General features: G+C 42.7%; 1 protein-coding gene and 1 long non-coding RNA gene across 9 annotated transcripts in view; both read right to left on the bottom strand.

The window, feature by feature from the left end:
• Positions 1-1,857: 1,857 nt before the first annotated feature.
• LOC123381730 lies at positions 1,858-2,889 on the bottom strand. Its single transcript, XR_006589084.1, has 2 exons — positions 2,397-2,889; positions 1,858-2,195 (listed from the first exon to the last, which is right to left on the bottom strand). It is a non-coding gene; the product is annotated as an uncharacterized LOC123381730 (long non-coding RNA).
• A 7,872-nt stretch (positions 2,890-10,761) lies between these two features.
• Positions 10,762-19,812, bottom strand: part of CD4H9orf153 (chromosome D4 C9orf153 homolog) — a 28,937-nt gene continuing 19,886 nt past the window's right edge. For 5 of the 8 annotated variants that reach the window (XM_019815830.3, XM_045043503.1, XM_019815829.3 and 2 more), the window contains 3 exons: positions 16,194-16,285; positions 14,229-14,724; positions 10,762-11,010 (listed from right to left, as the gene is read on the bottom strand). In XM_019815830.3, the coding sequence (XP_019671389.1) occupies positions 10,787-11,010; positions 14,229-14,724; positions 16,194-16,259 (786 nt within the window). In that variant the 5' untranslated portion in view covers positions 16,260-16,285 and the 3' untranslated portion in view covers positions 10,762-10,786. The remainder of the gene's footprint in view (positions 11,011-14,228; positions 14,725-16,193; positions 16,286-19,812) is intronic. The other 3 variants (XM_045043505.1, XM_045043504.1, XM_019815828.3) reach the window with 2 other exon arrangements.

A 19,812-nucleotide genomic window follows, 5' to 3' on the forward strand; every position in this document is an offset into this window, starting at 1 on the left:
AGGATGTGTGAGGAGGAGAGTCAGGAGTGACCTCCAGGCACTTTCATGGTGCCTGCTTTCAAGGAAGGGGCAGTAGTTAAACCAATACAATACGCGGTTCGTGGGTTCAAGCCTCACGTTGGGCTGGGTGCTGATGGCTCAGAGCCTGAAGCCTGCTTCAGATTCTGTATCTTCCTCTCACTGTGCCCCTCCCCCCCCTCAAAAATAAACACTTAAAAAATTGTTTTAAACCAATACAACGACAGCTGAAATTAGTCTACGTAGGGACTTTTCCCAGTGGATGAGCAATGATACCTCCTCTCTTCCCCAGGCCAGCCCCCTGCCATCCCTGTTCTCACCTGTGATTCTGCAGCAGCACCTAGCTCAGGCCTCAGCGCGTGATAATCGACACAGCTTTGTGGGGGGGGGGGGGGGGAGAGGGTTCCCACCGGCAGTGTACTGAGTACTTAAAACCTTGTAGCCAACTTGTGAAATGGAGCGGATTCAACGCAGGAGGGGCCAAATCAATGACTCCTTTTTGAAAGGGCATCAGTAAAAAGCATCAGCAGTTAGCAGAACGGCAGAATGCGAGATGTGGTATTATAACTGACGAACTGATTAAGTCAGAAGTTTTTTTTTCTTTAAGTTTTTTAAGTTATTTTGGGTGGGGGAGAGGCAGAGAAAGGGGGAGAGAGAGAGCCCAACGTGGAAGCTCAAACCCACGAACCGACTGAGCCACCAGACGCCACGCCCCCAACTTTTTTTTTTAAGTCTAAAGAGCATAGCAAGGACTAAAGCTTACTGCCTCTGCTATGTCACATCTGCTCTGCCTCTGTTGGGGACACCCTCCTTCCTGGGGCTCCAAATAACGTGAAAAGCTCCCATTTACTTTTTTGAGATGAGACTTAAACATCTCTGCCTCTGGGAAGCTGCTCATGATCCGTCCAAACCAAGAGGACTTCAGGGAAGGTATTTATACTGGCTCCAGTTCAATGACTGCATTTGAAAGGGCGGGCCTACGCCGGCCGACTCCATCTTGTTCTGTGTCCTCCACCTTGAGTGACTATGTCCCCAACATGACCCCTTTTCCGGGAAAATCGCAGAAACCTCAGACCTCGCCTCCTCCCCTTGAGTAACCTCCCGCTCACCCGTTCAAACTTCCTGATCAAAACAGCCCAGCGACCTGCGTGACAGGACTCCGACCCTTCCCCCAGCCAATTGGCTGAGGCCACAGCCATTACCTCATCAACTGCCCCTAGGCCCCAATAAAACCTTTGTCCTTTTGAAACTTGCTCTCTCTCCCCTGTATCTCACCGCTGCATCCGTGCAGGTAGGGGATTGAGCTCGAGGTAGCTCGAATAAAGGCTCTTTTGCTTTTGCATCAGACTCGACTCTCTAGTGGTCTTTGGGGATCACGAATTCTGGGCATAACACATTTACACCTCTGCACCTGTTTGTGTCCAGCTGTCCCCGCTGAGGACAGGGGACCTGCACTTTGCATCCCAGCATCCATTAGAATGCCTCTCGTGGTAGTAGTGTTTCGGTCTAAAATCCTTTTTTTTTTTTATTTAAAAAAAATTTTTTTTTCAACGTTTATTTATTTTTGGGACAGAGAGAGACAGAGCATGAACGGGCGAGGGGCAGAGAGAGAGGGAGACACAGAATCAGAAACAGGCTCCAGGCTCTGGGCCATCAGCCCAGAGCCTGACGCGGAGCTCGAACTCACGGACCGCGAGATCGTGACCTGGCTGAAGTCGGACGCTTAACCGACTGCGCCACCCAGGCGCCCCTCTAAAATCCTTTTGGGGTCAAAGTGATCATAAGGATGAAAGAGAAAAAGAAAGGAGGAAAAGAAAAGAGAAGAGAAGAACAAGAATGTTCATCAGTTATTGTTTAATAAGAGATTGAAAATAATAATCAGTAAACATTTATTGAGGTACACAAAGCACATTTTGTTCAACTCAAGTTAGAGGCGGCATAGTTGCAGGGGGAAAAAAAAAAGTGTTGGACCTTGGATGCAGAAGTACCAGTTTTGACCCTTGACTTTGCTTACCCTGCTGGGTTTGGGTTTCTCATCTGTTAAGAGACGAGGGTTGGGCCACATCTGTATGGTTCTTTCCAGTTCTGAAGAGTCCGGACAGCAAGGTGGATGTCAGGAGGTCTGATTCCTATTCTATTCAACTGTCAAACATTCCAGCCAGATTCTGTGCTCAGCCCTGGGGGAGTTGGGAGCAAGGCCGGGGGGGGGGGGGGGGGGACGAGGAGGAGGGAGGGGCAAGGGGGAGGGGTAAAATAATGACTCAGAGCATTTTGCCCTTTTTTGCTCACGTGATGACTTACATGTTTCCAAAAGCCAGAACTAAATGCCCTTTTATATGGAAAATGCCATTCTCTCCCCTCTCCCTTTAATCCTGTACCTCCTCACCCCTTGTCGGCAATCAACTTCATTGTTTCCAGGTTGATCCTCTATGTTTCCTTTTTCGAAATAAGCAGATATGTTATGTTTTCTTATTTTCCTCCTTAAGCAGAATGTCGCTTTCCACATATGCTCTTTTGCACTTTGCTTTTCTCCGTTAACAGTATCTCCGAGAAATCACGACATATCAGTACATAGAGATCTTCCCCATTCTTTTTTGGAGCTGTGTACTTCTCCACGTAATGTGTGTGTGCGTATTGAACCAATCTCTTGTGCTTACACGCGTATTTTCATACTGCTGGAGAGACATCTTCTGAGTATGTGCATTGTGACAGACTTCCACACTTGTTGCAAACTTGGCCTCCAGAAAGCTGTTAAGTTATGCTTCCACTTCTAGTGCTTTCGACTGTATAATATTAAAAAAAAAAATGAGGGGCACCTGGGTGGCTCAGTCGGTTAAGCATCTGACTTTGGCTCAGAGCATGATCTCACAGTTTGTGGGTTCGAGCCCTGCATCTGTGCTGACAGCTCAGAGCCTAGAGCCTGCTTCAGATTCTCTCTCTCTCTCTCTCTCTCTCTCTCTCTCTCTCTCTCTCTCTCAAAAATAAAACATTTTTAAAAGCAACAAAAAAGAAAATAGACTTTTTGAATTTCATGGAATATTTGGTATTGTAGAATTAAATTTCTTCCTTTCTTTGTAAGGTGAAACCATCTATCAGATGTTTCTCTGCTTATTGAAGTCAAAAATTCAACTTGGAGTACGTTTTTTCTTTTTCTTTTTCTTTTTTTTTTTTTTTTTTTGCTCTGAGAAGAGTCACTAGGTGGTGAGTGGAAAATATAAGTGACTAACATATTATGTTCATCCCTTAGTGTATTTGTTTGAATAAACAATAATGCTGTCTGAATAGCCTTAGGTGAGAGAGGAAATTGAGATTATGCTTTATAAATGGTAGAACTCTGAACAAATAATCATCAGCCTCTCTACAGCTCAGAGACCACAAAAGTGCATCAGAAAAGGGCATGCTGTCAACTGGGGCTAAATTAAGTGTCTAGGCAGGGGCGACCAGCTGGTTCAGTCGGTGGAGCACACAGGAGCACACAACCCTCGATTTTGGGGTTGTGAGTTCAAGCCCCAGGTTGGGTATAGAAATTTCTTAAAAATAAAGTTTATCAATCAGTCAATCAGTAAGTAAGTGCCTAGGTATTATTTGGGCAAGAAGGGGGCATCTAAATAAACATTATATCCTAAATCTAAACCTGAAGGTACAGGGTGGCTCTGTCTCGATTTGAGGCTTAGCTCAGCATGATAGGTTTTGCTTATTTTCCTTTCTTCCTTCTATTCATGCGTATCCCAAATGCTTTGATTAGTGTCACCGAAGGATCTGGTTTATTATCACCCTATGCCTCTGGCGACATGAAAAATAATTCCCTTCCGGGGCAACTGGGTATCTCAGTCGGTTGAGTGTTGACTCTTGATTTTGGCTCAGGTCATGATCTCACGGTTCAGGAAATTGATCCTGCTTGGGATTCTCTCTCTCTCTCTCTCTCTTTCTCTCTTTGCCTCTCTCCCTCTCTCTCTCTGCCTCTCTCCCTCCCTCTTTCTCTCAGAATAAACACTTAAAAAATAATAATTCCCTTTCTTAATATCACAATGTCTATTTCTATTTTCAGACTTGACAGTCACTCAATTATTCTGTTTCTGGACCTGGTAAGAACAGTTCCTTTTTAATTGGTCCATTTCCCGTTAATAATTTCTTAATAGAGAGCTACATGAATTCAGAATTATTGTGCTCGTTTTCATCATATGATTGTATCATTCAAGCATTAATTTTCCCACAGTAATTCTGCAGATGATTATATTTTAATTATTTCAGAATCCTGATTATATTACATGCTCTTTTAACGAAACACCATATATTTCTGCAGGCCCTAATCCTATTTTTTAAAATATGATTTAGGCTGATTTTATTACCATTTAGAAACAGATACAACTTACAGGGAGATCAGAAACAAAACTGGCACACAACAGGTCCTCAATTTCATGATGCATTAAATTTGGAGGCAATTTATTACAAATGGGAAAAGTTCAAGTGGCAGCAATGGCAAAATATAACTGAGATCTTAGTGAGAGAGATGATTTTATCTTTAAGATCCAGTGCCAAGAAAACTCATCTATTCCCTGCCTGAATAGGAGTGACTTCATGGCTTTCATTTTCAATAGGGAAGCCTACAGATTATTCAGGGATTGATTCTGAAGTTTTTACTTTGGAAAAGGTGATCTCATCAACCGTGAGATCACAACTGAGCTGAAACCAAGGGTCAGACACTCAACCAACTGAGCCACCCAGGTGCTCCAAAGTAAAGAATTCTTTAATTTTTTTAAGGTTTTTATTTATTTTTGAGAGAGAGAAAGAGACAGAATCCAAAGCAGGCTCTAGGCTCTGAGCTGTCAGCACAGAGACCAATGTGGGTCTCAAACCCACCAACCATGAGATCGTGACCTGAGCTGAAGTCGAACGCTTCACTGACTAAGCCACCCAGGCTCAGTAAAGAATTCTCAGCGAAGAATTCTTAAACAGAACACTCAGAGCTTTAGCCACAAAGGAAAAGACTGATAAATTATACTACATTAGAATTAAGAATTTGTTTATCAAAGGACACCATTAAGAAAATTAAAAGACAATGTACGGAACCGGAGAAGGTATTTGAAATACATATACCAAAGAATTCATATCAGAATAAGGATTTTTGACAAATCAGTTAGGAAAATAAGGGCAACACAATAGCAAAATAGGAATGAAATTTGAATAGCATATTGCACAAGAGTAGTTCTACCTGGCTGGTAAACACATGAAAAGGGAGATCGCCTCACAAGTAAGCAGGGATATTCTAATAAAAATACAATGAAATATCACTACACCTACCAGAATGACTAAAACTTAAAGGAACAACAATATAGTCTTAGAGAGTACCGAGAATCCATATACTCTGCTGGTAGAACTCTAAACTCCAATGGACTTTGGAAAAATGCTTTGCATTATCTACTAAAGTTACCTATCTTCAGACCCTGTAACCTACAATTCCACCCAAGAGGAGTGTGTGCACATGTATCAAAAGACAGGAACATGACTGCATAACAACAGTGCTGTAGGGTTAATTCCAGCAGGCCTGGAATTAGCCTGAGCCGTTCTGCTACAGGTGCATCGCAATGTCCTTTGGCCAAGCGAGAAGCTTACTGATTCATACATAGTGTTGCTTTGTAACTATAGGTCTAAGAAGCTTTGGGATGGTTTGTATACTTTTCGACATTGTTTATTGATGAAATGGATGATTCTCACCTGGTTTGATGAGACTATCAGAGGCTGGTTATGGAACAGGCAAATGCCTACTTGGCCAACAAAATGTGAAAAGTAATTGAGACTCTAATTCATGCTCTCTGATTCGAAAATGTTCCATGCACACATTGATTCCTGATTGGAGAAAAAGAGTATGGTCCTTACAGAGGGAAGACAACTAGAGCCTGGGTCTCGTCCCTCTGGACTCCCTGCTGTTGTCTGTGATGCATATCCTTATTTTAATGCTTTGCCATCATAAATATTTTTAGTATAATAACTCGGAGACTTACAAGCATTCAGACTTTGGGTCCTGTGAGTCTTTTCTAGCAATCAAACCTTGCTTAATTGCCACTGGTATCTCAATAGCATTATTTGTAATAAATGGCCCAAATGTTCATCAACAGACTGGATAAATAAGTGAGGCTACATTCATACAGTTGAATACTGAACAGCAATGAAAATGACTACTCCTACATACAGAACATAGATGAATCTTACAAACATAATGCTGAAAGAAGCCAGGTACAAGAGAATCCATTGTATACATGTACAAATGTATGTTTACATTTGTATGAAACAGTGCAAAAATAGACAAAACGAATCTAAGGTACATGCTGGTCACCCTCGGAGGGGAGGGATGGAGTAATGATTAGGGGAGGACAGGCGAGGGGCTTGTGGGCAGTGTTCTAGCTCATGATCTGCAGTGGTTCCGTGGACATTTTCAGTTTGCTGTAATTCACCAAACTTGTGGTTTTGTGTATGACACTATAAGTTTTAAAAAGCTTATTAAAAACAGAACAAACACCAATGAGTCCACAATGTTACTCAAAAAGAGAGAGAGAGAAGCACTTTGTTGGTGGCCTTTGGAAGTAACTAGAAGAATAACACCTTAAGGTCGGAAAATTGGACACTAACGAGGGAAACTTCCTTTCTTGTACAGACTGTACTTCAGTGTAACTCAAATAGCCCGACTTGATGAGGGAAAGGTCTTCTTTACAAATTATTTCTGATTAATAAATGTGGAATTAACAACGGAATTAGAAAATTATGTCAATAAACCCTCGTGAAAATAATCCAGGCGAAGATCACTCTAGTAGTTACCTATTGCTAATAACAGATTACCTCAAAATGTAGCAGCTTAAAACAAACATGTCACTGGGGCACCTGGGTGGCTCGGTAGATTGAGCGTCTGGTGTCGTCACAGGTCATGATCTCCTGGGTTGTGAGTTCAAACCCCAAGTTGGGCTCTCTGCTGTCAGCACAGAGCCCGCGTTGAGTCCTCTGTCCCCCTCTCTCTGCCTCTATCTCAAAAATAAGTAAACGTTCATTTTTGAAACACAAAATAAATCTGGAGTCTGGGCCTGGCTTAACTGGGTGCCCCTGGCTCAGGGTCTCCCACTGGGTTGCAGTCAGCTGCCTTCTCCAGGCTCGACAGGGGGAAGGTCTGCTCCCAGGTTCACTCATGTGGCTGTGGGCTGATCTCAGATCCTCGCCGGCTGTTGACCAGAGATACATCAATTACTTCCACAGGGACCTCTCCATAGGGCATCTCAGAAGAGGGCAGCTGGCTTCCCTATGAGGTAGCAAGTAAGAGCAAGAGAGGGAGTCCAAGAGAGAACCAAGGTAGAACCAAGATAGACTATTTTTAGTAACTTACAAAATAGAAGCCACAGTTTTTGCGTAACTTAATCTTGAAAGGAGATGCTGTTACCTTTGCTGTATTCTATACATAGAAGCAAATCGTAAGTCTCGCTTAGACTCCTGGGAGGAAATTACACAAGGGTGTAACTACTGGGAGGCAGAGGTCACTGGAACCCTCCTAGAGGATGCCAACTGTAATCGTCAATGGATGGAAGCCATCAGGTGAAAGGTTGAGGGGTCACCACCTGGATCCACTACTCAATCTCATAATCACTAAAGCAGGAACAACCAGATATTGTTTGCCTTGTTGTGAGGCTGTCTGAAGTACACAGCGTCGCCTAACAAAGTATTCTTTCAAAAAACAGTTGAGCCTGAAAATAATTAAACTTGTAGCAAACATCCAATTTACAAGAAATATGGATAATGGGAGAAGTTAAATGACACCATGAGGGTCCAAATCTCATTTGTGGGAACTTCCACAGGACAATAGACGTAGTTCCTCAGTAAGTCACTTGGATGAAAAAACAATGAAGAATTGCTCTAGGTGAAAAGAACTTTATGAGGCCAAACAATCAAATGCAATCTTTAGACCTTGCTTGGATCCTGATTTAAACAAATCAACTAGAAAAAGGAACTTTTGAGACAATAAGGGGATTTTAAATATGGATAAATAAATGGTACCAAGGAATTACTGTTAATCTTCTTGGTATAATAATGGTATCAGGGTTATGAAAGAAAACGTGCATATTTTTCCGAGATACACACTCAAGCATATAAGGATGATATCTTAGACATGAAACCTAAGATTTGCTTTAAAATACTTCAGCAGGGGTGCCTGGTTGGCTCAGTCCATAGAACATGTGAATCTTGATCTCGGGGTTGTAAGTTTGAGTCCCACGTTGGGTGTAGAGATTACTTAGAAAAATAAAATCTTTAAAATATTTCAGCAGACACAGCAAACCCAGTAACAAAAGGAATAGATTAACTAAGTGTGGGAAAGTCATAATAAATATTGAATTGAGGTGATGAGGATGTGCAGGTTCATTACACAATTTTATTTATTTTTATGACTGTTTAAGCATTTTCATAGCAAAAATGGGAAGAAAGATGTCAGGACTAGATGGTTTTATAGCTGATTTCTAGCTAGATTTTAAAGAATAAATATATATTTTTTAATGTTTACTGATTTCTTTATTTTGAAGGGAGAAGGGGCAGAGAGAAGGAGAGAGAAAATCCCAAGCAGGATACACACCTAGCATGAAGCCTGACTTGGGGCTCAATCCCATAACTGCGAGATCATGACCTGAGCCAAAATCAAGAGTTGGACACCCAACCGACTGAGCCATCCAGGTGCCCCAAGAGGAAATATTCTCTCTTTTTTAAAGCTTTTATGTATGTATGTATTTTTTTTTAAGAGAGAGAGAGGGGGCATGAGTGAGCAAGGGACAGAGGGAGAGGGAGAGAGAATTCCACGAGGGCCAGAGAGAGAGAGAGAGAGAGAGAGAGAGAGAGAGAGAGAATCCCACACAGGCTCTGCACTGTCATCACAAAGTCCAAAGTGGGGCTTAAGCTCACCCCATGCAAGCTTCGAACTCAGGAACCGTGAGATCATGACCTGAGGCCAAGTCGGATGCTTAGCCAACTGAGCCATCCAGGTGCTCCAAGAATAAATATGTCTAATATCTAAATAGCTATGGCCTCATACAAAATGATAACTCCCCAACTCATTTTATGAAGGTCACGTAACTTTAAAGAATTTTTTTAACTATAACATGCACGAAGAAAAGTCGACAGAAGTGCATAGCTGGGGAGATTTTTGCATGCTCAACACAACTGGGCACACAGATGAAAAAACAGAATATTATGAGCACCCCAGAAACCTCCCTCATGCCCATTTCTCATGCTGAAGGTTTTCATTATGCTGAAGGTAAAATCCAATTAAAAAAAAAAATAGTACCAGGGGCGCCTGGGTGGCTCAGCCAGTCAAGTGTCCGATTCTTGGTTTCAGTTGAGGCCATGATCTCACTGTACGTGAGATTGAGCTCCGTGTTGGGCTCTGTGCTGACAGCATAGACCCTGCTTGGGATTCTCTCTCTCCCTCTCTGCCCTTGCTCATGCACCCTCGCTCACTTGCTCTCTCTCAAAATAAATGAAAATAAATAAACATTTAAAAAATAGTGCCAAAATAGGAAAACATAGACTAACTTGACTTAAATGGAGGCAGATTTTCTAAATAAAATATTAGGAACTAGAATCCAGAAATACATTTTAATATCTACACATACACATATATTATTAATCATTTATTTGCTTACCATTATTTCTTTAAAAAAATTTGTTTATGTTTATTCATTTTTGAGAGACAGAATACAAGCAGGGGTGTGGCAGAGCGGGGGGGTGGACAGAGAATCCGAAGTAGGCTCCAGGCTCTGAGCTGTCAGCATAGAGCCCCAAGCGGGGCTCGAACTCACGAACCATGAGATCATGACCTGAGCCAAAGTCGGATGCTCAACTGACTGAGCCACCCAGGCGCCCCTATTTCTTTTTTTTCTTTAATGTTTATTTGTTTTTGAGAGAGGGCGGTCAGGGGAGGGGCAGAGAAAGAGAGAGAAAGACAGAATCCAAAGCAGACTCCAGGCTCTGAGTTGTCAGCACAGAGCGTGATGCAGGGCTCAAACCCACAAACTGAGATTATGACATGAACCAAAGTCAGACGCTTAACCAACTGAGCCACCCAGGTGCCCCATTAACTTATTTTGTAATTTCTTCCTTTTTCTTACTGTGATATTCTCAGTGCTATCTTTCAACTCACTAATCCTCTGTCTTAAGATATATCCAGTATACCACTGAGATAATTTATTGAGGGACATTATAATTATTATTTTACTTCCAATAATTAGATTTTTCACTTTCAGGATTTCCAAATTGTTTTTTTCAAATCTTCCTGTTTTTATTTCATATGCTACTTCCTTCCTCATGTCTTTGAGCAGTTAACATATTATTGTTAAGTTCGCAGATTGATCTCTATATCCTCAGGGGTTAATTCTTCCATTTGTTAAATTTACCAACTAGTTTTATGATAATATACTTCTTCGTGTGCTTACTTTTTAAAGAGGTATTCTTACTTGGTAGTTCTTCTTCCTCGGTATCCTTACCTTTCACATGATCCAGATTTGCCTCAGCCTTGGTCCAGATGGGTTTCACAAGTCCAAACCTGGTCTTACCCAAGCAGATCAATTCGAATTTTTTTCTCCGTATTAATGGCTTGATTTTGGACCTTCCATGAATATTGTATGGATCCAGTTCTTATGTTACATGGCTCCTCCCCTCTGCTTCTTTACTTTTCATGTATAAGTTCAACGCTGTCAAAAGCAAAATCTACATCCAAGATATTTTAATAAGCTACATGTTTTATTTAAGAGGAAGTTGTACTTTTTGGATAATCAACCTGAGGATAAATGACTAAAGACCTATAAACTAGAGGGGGGGAAATAACACCAGGCATCTGCTGGCTCTCCACAAATCTCTTCTCACTGTTGTATTTTATATTTATGAATGAATCTGAAGTACCGTGCTTGCACTTCACGATCCCCTTGTAATACCTCCACTCCAGATCCCTTAGATCCATGAATTGTTTTTCTGCAAAGAATCACATTTTCAAAGAATTACATGATGGAGTGACTTAACCTTCAGTTACCCAGAGATGCTTTATGGACAGAATGAAACTTAGATGAACTGGAGTCTCCTTCTCCCTTCTGGTGGAAAGCTGTTTCTAGAGCTTTATAAACTAAAAGGTCACCTAAAGTGTTCATCTGATCTAGAGCTTTCTTCCAAATAGGAAATTGGGTGGGTCTGGCTAACTGGGCCGGAGTGGATGCTGCAGGGCCATAGCAGGTGGATGGGCTCTCATTTGGTGCTTGGATATTATAATGTACAAATGGAGAGACCCTACAGAGCACTGAGGTCAACAGGGAGGATCCTAATGAGGGCTTAATACAGGGACAAAGATTGGTTAGAAGTACATAGATTGCTAGTGTCATTTCTTCCAAGATGTTGGCTTAAGCCCTGGGTATAAAATGGCAGTGGCTTAGCTAGAATTTGGCTATTTCCCCTACTTTTTCAGGATCTACAAATTTGGGGTATCACTAGTGGTTACAATCCCTTCAAGAAGGGATCTTTTAAATGTTTATTTTATTTTTGAGGGAGAGACAGAGAACATGAGAGAGGAGGGACAGAGAGCGAGGGAGAGAGAATCCTAAGCAGGCTCTGTGCTGTCACCGCAGGGCCCGATGTGGGGTTTGAACTCATGAACCGTGAGATCATGACCTAAGCTGAAATCAAGAGTCTGGCACTTAACTGACTGAGCCACCCAGGTGCCCCAAGAACAGATCTTTTAATGACTAAATAAATTGTAAACCACCACCACCCTTCAAAGGAGAGAAAAAAAAAAAAAAAAAAAAGCAAGGCCCAAGGCAGAGATTTGAGTGTAAAGCCAGAGGCCAAAGAGCCAAGATGGTAAATGTAATACAAGGAGAATAATGGTACAGCAAACAAGCAGGAAGTCTGATCTATTTCTCTCTTACTATTGAGTTAATACCTTCCCTAGCGGAATAGATACTGGAGCAGGCTATTGGTGGTGAACACTGGGGGTCAACAGTCCTTCCCTAAGGGCAGTTACCAACTGTCAGGGAGTTTAACAAGATCTTGGCAGGCCTGGCATCGGAAGATCTGGTTATAGAAGGAAGGAAAGGGATATCTGACAAGAGAAAGCCACAGAGTTGATTATTTTGATTACCACAGAGCTTTATGTTGTTATCCGTGGCAGATACTATAGGTTGGTTCATTCCATACCCATTATGGTCCTCTTCTATAGAAAAGGGTCACCCTCTGACTATAGAGGGTGAAAAGCTAAGATTTCTAGTCACCACCCAGCAGTAAGGGGTGGCTGTTGGATGCAATTCTGACCAATGGGATGTAGGGAGAAGTCACCGGAGGAGGAGTGTTTGAGGAAGTTTTGCTTCTCTATTAAAAGAGGACAGAAGTAGCCAATATGGTCCTTTGTCTTAGCCCCTTTTCCTGCCTGGAATGTGGCCATAGAACCTGGAGGTGAAGGAGACCTCTTTTGTCCATGAAGACAAAAGCCACACACGAAAAGGTGGTGGAGCCTGGGTCCTTGACAATATAAAAAAGCATTGTCCCAACACTGTCTGCCTGCCTCCAGACTTCTATGTGTACAAGAAAAATAATCTTCATTTGCTTTCTCTGTCAAACACATTCTTAACCTACATGGTCCCACATGATTTAGCCTGAGCAAGAGTAACTGATGTGATAGAAGAAGAAAATGGCAGCACTCACTCTCGTTTCCTCCCCCAGTGCTTGAGGCTAGTAAGGATATGTTCTATAACATTCTTTGGTACACCAGGAGTCCTAAAGTTCTCCTGGGCTGAGAATACTTTAGCAACTGGCTGGCTGATAAAATAATAGTAATGCTGGGGAATATAGGATTGTAAAAGATGAATTGTTACAATACCAATTAAACCTAAGAAATTACTGGGTATTCTTCCTATGGATGCCTACCTGGCCTCATGCATGTTCCTTGAACAGACAGGATGTGTGCCTGAAATCCTACGTAAGGATCTGAGGAAACGAGGTCACGAAGACAGAGAAGAAACTCTAACACAGAGTCTGGAAGGCCACACAAGAGACCTGGAGAAGTTAGGAAGCCAGGGAAGGGAGGACAATTTGTCTCCTGTGGGTGTGGCAAAGCCACAAACATCCTATGAAGCATCCAAAGCCTTCAGTACTTTTCAATAAGTTCTGGCAGTATCTACTGATTACCAATACTTTCCATGACTTTTCCTCTCTGGTCCAAGGCTTGACCTTATGCACTTCTGTGGATTATCTAGGCCATTCCTATAATTGCCCCGATTTCTACTTCTGCCTGGGCTCCAGAACACACAAAGTGTGACTCTACCGAAGGAATCTGAAACCTGCATTAGACTCTGTCAGGACATCAGTGTGGGGAGTTACGGCAAAGACTGTTGCAGTATCTTGGAACAGATACGAGCAAATTAATCAATCTGTGCCTTTAAGTTTGCTCCTCTGTCTCTCCCACGACTTTTAATACAAAAATGGTGTTGTCAAAATATTTGCGGTGCAGATGGTTTCTCTTGAGTCGAGAACCTACTTCAGAAAGGTTCAAATATTTTATATCATTGATTTAATCTATCATTTTTTTACAGCTACACAGACTCACAAATTGTTACCTCCCTCAAATTAAGGAAAATGGAGACCTTATAAGACACTCCCTTCTCATTAAAACTCGCCACCATATATTTCCAACTTTCTCTGAATAATCTTTGGTCTTTTATGAATACCTCCCTATTAAAGAATCAGAAATGAAGGGAGGAGTTTCCTCTTGTTAATGTAACAGTAAAGAAGAGGTAAAGGTTCGTGAAAAAGTATCTAAAAAAGCTCTCAGTTGCATTAAAGCCAAGATGCTTGAGAAAAAGAAGCCATCTTCCAGTAAATAATTGGTTAAGTTCACATAACTAGAAAAAATAGTTATGAGTGCTTTAGAGGCCAAGCTTAACCTGCTCGTGTTGTAAAGGTGAGTGTAAGGACTGCATCTATACTCCTTTTTGAGACTGGACCTGAGATTTGACCCTGGAATGTTCGAGTCTCTGTTCTCTACCTCGCGTTGGCGCTGTAGGCGGCAAGCACATCAGTCGTGGACACTGTGACTGCCAGGTTCCCAGGGGTCACTATTTGACTATTTTGGCTCCGGCAACCTAAGTCAAAATTGCAGTCAGATTTCCACGAATTTCATCTCACACATCCTCATCCATGTAGATTACCTGGATCAACTAAGAAGTACTTAGCAATTTTGTGCTCAAAGGTGAAATTTTCTGGCATGATCCTGGAAATGCCCAGCCCGTGTAATATGTTAATTCTCTGAGTCTTCTGCGTGGGGAACAGTGACGAGGAGCTGGAGTGATCGATGAGAATCTCATGAGGAAAAGTGTGTGCAGGGGGAGGAATCCCACTCCGCAAGAGCCTCTGTTGGGATCTGGAGAGTCCCTTCCCCGGAGAGGTTGAGCTGGTCAACAAGCTTCGGTATAGCAGTTCGGTCATCGATTCTGGTTGCTCCTTTTCTTTTCTAACCACCTTGCACGTGAAAATGGGCCGGGGGTCTTCATCCCTCACATCAGCTCCACTGGTGAATGACATGGCATTGAGGTTTTGACTAAGCATTTCCTGTGCCTCACTAGGTGAAATACCGTGAGTTTTTCGGAGACTCGATTTCTTGCTCTCCTTATTAAAATTCTCAAGAAATGCATAAAATTCTGGCAGCTGTAGGACAAAGAGTGGGAAGTCATGAGATTAGTGAAAATGTAATTGTCTGGTGGACCCATAAACCCTAGAATAAAGAGGATAACAAACAACCATGAAAACAGAAGCACTGGAGCGCCTGGGTGGCTCTTGGTTTCGGCTCAAGTCATCACCTCACGGTTCCTGAGATCAAGCCCCGAGTTGGGCGCTGCGCTGACAGTGTGGAGCGGAACCTGCTTGGGTTTCTCTCTCTCTCCTCTCTCTGCCCTTCCCACCTCTCAAAATAAAGAAATAAACAAAAATAAAACAAAACAGGAGCATCTATCTTAGGGAAGATATGTCTGCCTCACTGACCCGAGTTAACAATGAATGGCAATGTGGAACCGAGACCAAAGGGTCAAATCTCTCAGTCATTCCCAGAAAGACATATTTAAAAAAAAAATTTTTTTTAATGCGTATTTTATTTTTGAGAGAGAGAGAGTGTGAGCAGGAGAGGAGCGGAGAGAGAGGGAAACATGGAATCTGAAGCAGGTTCCAGGCTCTGAGCTGTCAGCACAGAGCCCGACGCGGGGCTCGAACCCACGAACTGTGAGATCATGACCTGAGCTGAAGTCGGATGCTTAACTGACTGAGCCACCCAGGCGCCCCTCCAGAAAGACATATTATTAAGAACATGTCACTGAAACCCTCCATTATGAAAGGAGCCCATCAAACTTAGACTCTAAACTCTATAAGGTTTTTCCACTGTGAAATTCAGTGAGCTGCAATGGAGAGAAAGAGCTGTGGGGGGTTGCAGCCTTTGTTTTGAGGAAGGCTACATTGCTCTTAAGGAAGAAAGAGAGCCAGATAGTATGGATATCAAAGCTTCATCCTGGTGTCCGAAGGGCTCAGAATGTTCTGGAATGCAGTGCAAAGGAAACTATAAAAGTCCTAATTCACGGAGATATTTTACCAAAGCAAATAGTTACATCTGTGGGGTGTTTGGCAGTAGTTGTTGGCAAAGACAAAAATATTCCTCGGAGTACGTTTCTTATTTAAAATCCCGTATTGGAGGAATAAAATATCATTTTCCAGAGCATCTTGCCTCTTCATTCCATTATCCCTAAGAAGCTTCTTAGGCCACTCAGCTGGAAGGCCAAAAAGGCCAAAGTGAGAGCCCAAATTTGGATCAGTCAGCCCAGCGCAGGGCTCCCCTTCGGTCCTAGGCACTTCTGTGCAACAGCAACAAATACAGAGCGGGCTAAGGTGGGTGAGTGGCATTTTCAGTTGGTTGCCATTATCACGAAGACAACTTAGCTCTCACACTGGCCTGCCCACGGAAGTGTTGCCTTTCACTGGGACAAAAGAGCGTACGTCAGTGAAGAGGAATGTCTGTATTCCCTGTGGCCCCCAGGCTTGTCACCGGTATTCAGTAGCTCCACATTTTCCCCCCGACAATGTTTGAACGTAACATTTCCCGTGTAGATTATGACAGAATTGTAAGCACGTACTGAACACCTGGGAGGCTTGTCCGCCGTCTCATCTTCAGTTGGATCGGTGGCCCCGGTGAGGAGCATTGTGCTGGGATTTTATTCCCAACTTCCTGACAAAGCGATAGAAGAGAAGACAAAGTGAAAGATCAAACATCCAGCAAAGTATACTGGCGGGGGCAACACCTTTACAGTCTCTAAAACTTCATAAGCGGGGCCCTTTTGGGTTTTTTTCATGCAAGTTAGTTCACATGCAGTGTAGTCTTGGTTTCAGGAGTAGAACACAGTGATTCATCTCTTACGTAGGATGACACCCAACGCCCATTCCTAACAGTGGCCTCCTTAATGCCCGTCACCCAATCAGCCCACCCCCCCACCCACTTCCCCTCCAGCGGCCCTAAGTTTGTCCTCTGTATTTGAGAGTCTCTTATGGTTACTTTTTAAATTTTATACCATTTTAAGTTTTCTTCTTCCTCTAGGACTATCGAATTACTCACATGCCCATCAAATGTTTTCTCTGAAACACCTCAAATTCTTACATGACATATATCCTCAGGCATTTCATACTAATTCAAAGAATCCTATATGGGTGGTTTAAGATTTTTGTCTTACATATTTGAACAATTTCAGTTTATCCAAAGAAAATCTCACTTATTCGTTACTCAGGAAGAGTACTTTTTATTCAAGAGGAAAAGGCCAATGATGATAATAATGATAATAAAATAACAATAACAATGAACATTTTGAAATAATTTGCTTTGAGCCAGATATGCCAGTATGCATTTTACAGATGGACTTGCGTTTAATCCCTTTGTGAGGGATTAAATGGCCACAGATGGGTGCTCAGCTGACTCAGTCAGTAGAGTGTGTGACTCTTGATCTCAGGGTTGAGTTTGGGCCCCATGGTGAGTATAGAGGTCGCTCAAAAATAAATTCTTAAAAAAAAAAGAAAGAAAGAAACAGCACAGAATCTTTACAGTTGGTCTCATCAGTAAGTGGCAGTCTAGCCTGCTCCCACATTTGACCGTGGGCTGGCCTTACGCTTGGGTTTGACCAACACCATGAGGGCTTGTCTTTGACCGACAGCATGTGGTGTAAGTGGCTTTGTGTGAATGCCAGAGCCTAGGCCTTGAGCTTTGGAGCTCTGCTTCACACTCTTGGAATTCTGAGCCACCATGCAAAAACCAACCACTAGACATGTAAGTGAGACCATCTGGAATCACCCAGCCCCATTCGAGCCTCCAGATGGCTACAGCTGCATGAGTGACTCCAAATGATCCCAAATGAAGAACAACAGCCACTCAGCTGAGCTGGCCAACTCCAAAATTATGGCAAATAATGAATTACAGGGGCACCTGGGTGGCTCAGTCGGTGAAGACCTGACTCTTGGTTTCTTCTCAGGTCATGATCTCACAGTTTTTGAGTTCAAGCCCCATGTCAGGCTCTGTGCTGACAGCACAGAGCCTACTTGGGATTCTCTCTCTCCCTCTCTCTCTCTGTCCCTCCCTTACTTGTGCTCCCTCTCTCTCTCAAAATAAATAAACATTAAAATTTTTTAAAAAATGAATTATAGGGGCTCCTGGGTGGCACAGTCGGTTAAGCATCCGACTTCAGCTCAGGTCATGATCTCACAGTCTGTGAGTTCGAGCCCCACGTCGGGCTCTGTGCTGACAGCTCAGAGCGTGGAGCCTGCTTCAGAATCTGTGTCTCCCTCTCTCTCTCTGCCCCTCCCCTGCTCATGCTCTGTCTCTCTTTGTCTCAAAAATAAATAAAAACATTTTTAGAAAATTTAAAAATGAATTATAGTCATTTCAAGACACTAAGGTTTGAGCGGACTGTTACACAGCAATAAATACTAGATAAACCCCACAGTCTTCACATTCTTGATTTAATTTATTCCAGTGAAACCTCTGTTGGAGATCAGGGAATGAATGTAGGAGGGAAAATACCTTCCTGGGAACCACTGTATCCTGACTAGTAGCCGCAGTAACTGGGATGAGAATCAGAGAAGAACCAAAAGTGTTTGGGATGAAGCAACAACAATTAGGTTCTTCCTCTGTTCCCGGCAAAGCAGGAAAACCCAGAATGGGGGCACCTGGTGGTTCAGTTGGTTGAGCATCGACTTCTGCTCAGATCATGATCTCGTGGTTCATGAGGTCGAGCCCCACATCAGGCTTGCGGCTGTCAGCACAGAGCCTGCTTCGGATCCTCTGTTCCCCCCCGCCCCTCCCCTGCTTATGCACGCTCTCTCTCTCTCAAAAGTAACATTAAAAAAAGCAAAAGAAAGAAAAATCCAGAATAGAAAGAGATGCAAATACATATATGTACAATATATATACATATATCCAAATATATTACAGTCACTAGTGAGTACACTATGTCAATATCTATGACCAAAAAAAGACAATATAATGCAGCATGATGACCCCCTTTCCTACATTTGCATGGTGGCTTCATAAACATGTCTATCACCACCAGTTAAAATAAGACTTGATTGTACTTTTGTTAGTTCTTGCAAAGGAAAATATTTCTCTAGCTTCCTTCATCTGAAACCTCTCAGCGTCTCCCAGGCAGCCACCTGTCTTCTGGTGGTGCCACCCACCGGGAGAGGACTGCCTTTTCCCATGACAGGTGGACACTACGTTTTTCTCCCTTCTCCTCCCCTTAAAGAAGGCTTGGCTCGAGCCCCAACTACACGCACAGGCTGAACTTTAATCCGAATTGCTGATGCAGACAAATGATTTCCGACATCAGTTGCCCGTCTTGCAACGCTTCATACATATATTCAAAGCAATATCTGAGAAATCTGTACCCATTTCATTACTGTGAGATTGACAATAGGGAACGGGACACAAGACAGGTTAGCTTCTTGCTGTGTCTCTTTGAAGAATTACTATTGAGGACACCTCCCTCATGTTGAATGCTATTAACAGATCATTAGCTCAAAGATGCTTTTTAAAAATTTATTTGTTTTTAATTTTTTTTAACGTTTATTTATTTTTTGAAGGAGAGAGAGAGACAGAGTGTGAGTGGGGGAGGGGCAGAGAGAGAGAGACACAGAATCCAAAACAGACTCCAGGCTCCGAGCTGTCAGCACAGAGCCCCACACGGGGCTCGAACCCACAAACCGTGAGATCATGACCTGAGCCAAAGTTGGACGCCCAACCGACTGAGCCACACAGGTGCCCCTCAAAGATGCTTTTATCCATTCTGATGCTGACTTCACTAACATACTTCTCACTTTGGGCTATTCCCCATTGACTAAACCTTAGAGTAGCCCTTTATTTTATTTTATTTTATTTATTTTATTTTATTTTTAATTTTTTTAATGTTTTTATTTATTTTTGAGACAGAGAGAAACAGAGCATGAGCAGGGGAGGGGCAGAGAGAGAGGGAGACACAGATACTGAAGCAGGCTTCAGGCTCTGAGCTGTCAGCACAGAGCCCGACACAGGGCTCGAACTCACAGACTGTGAGATTATGACCTGAGCTGAAGTTGGATGCTTAACCGACTGAGCCCCACGGGCACCCCCAAAATTGCATTCTTGAAGGCAATACTGACTTCTTAATCAATTCTAATGTTGTTTTCACAGTCCTCATTTTTATCCATCTCAACTCTTAACTACCCCCTTTGTTTTGA

Source organism: Felis catus, chromosome D4, assembly GCF_018350175.1.
Source record: "Felis catus isolate Fca126 chromosome D4, F.catus_Fca126_mat1.0, whole genome shotgun sequence".
NCBI classification, from domain to species: Eukaryota; Metazoa; Chordata; class Mammalia; order Carnivora; family Felidae; genus Felis; species Felis catus.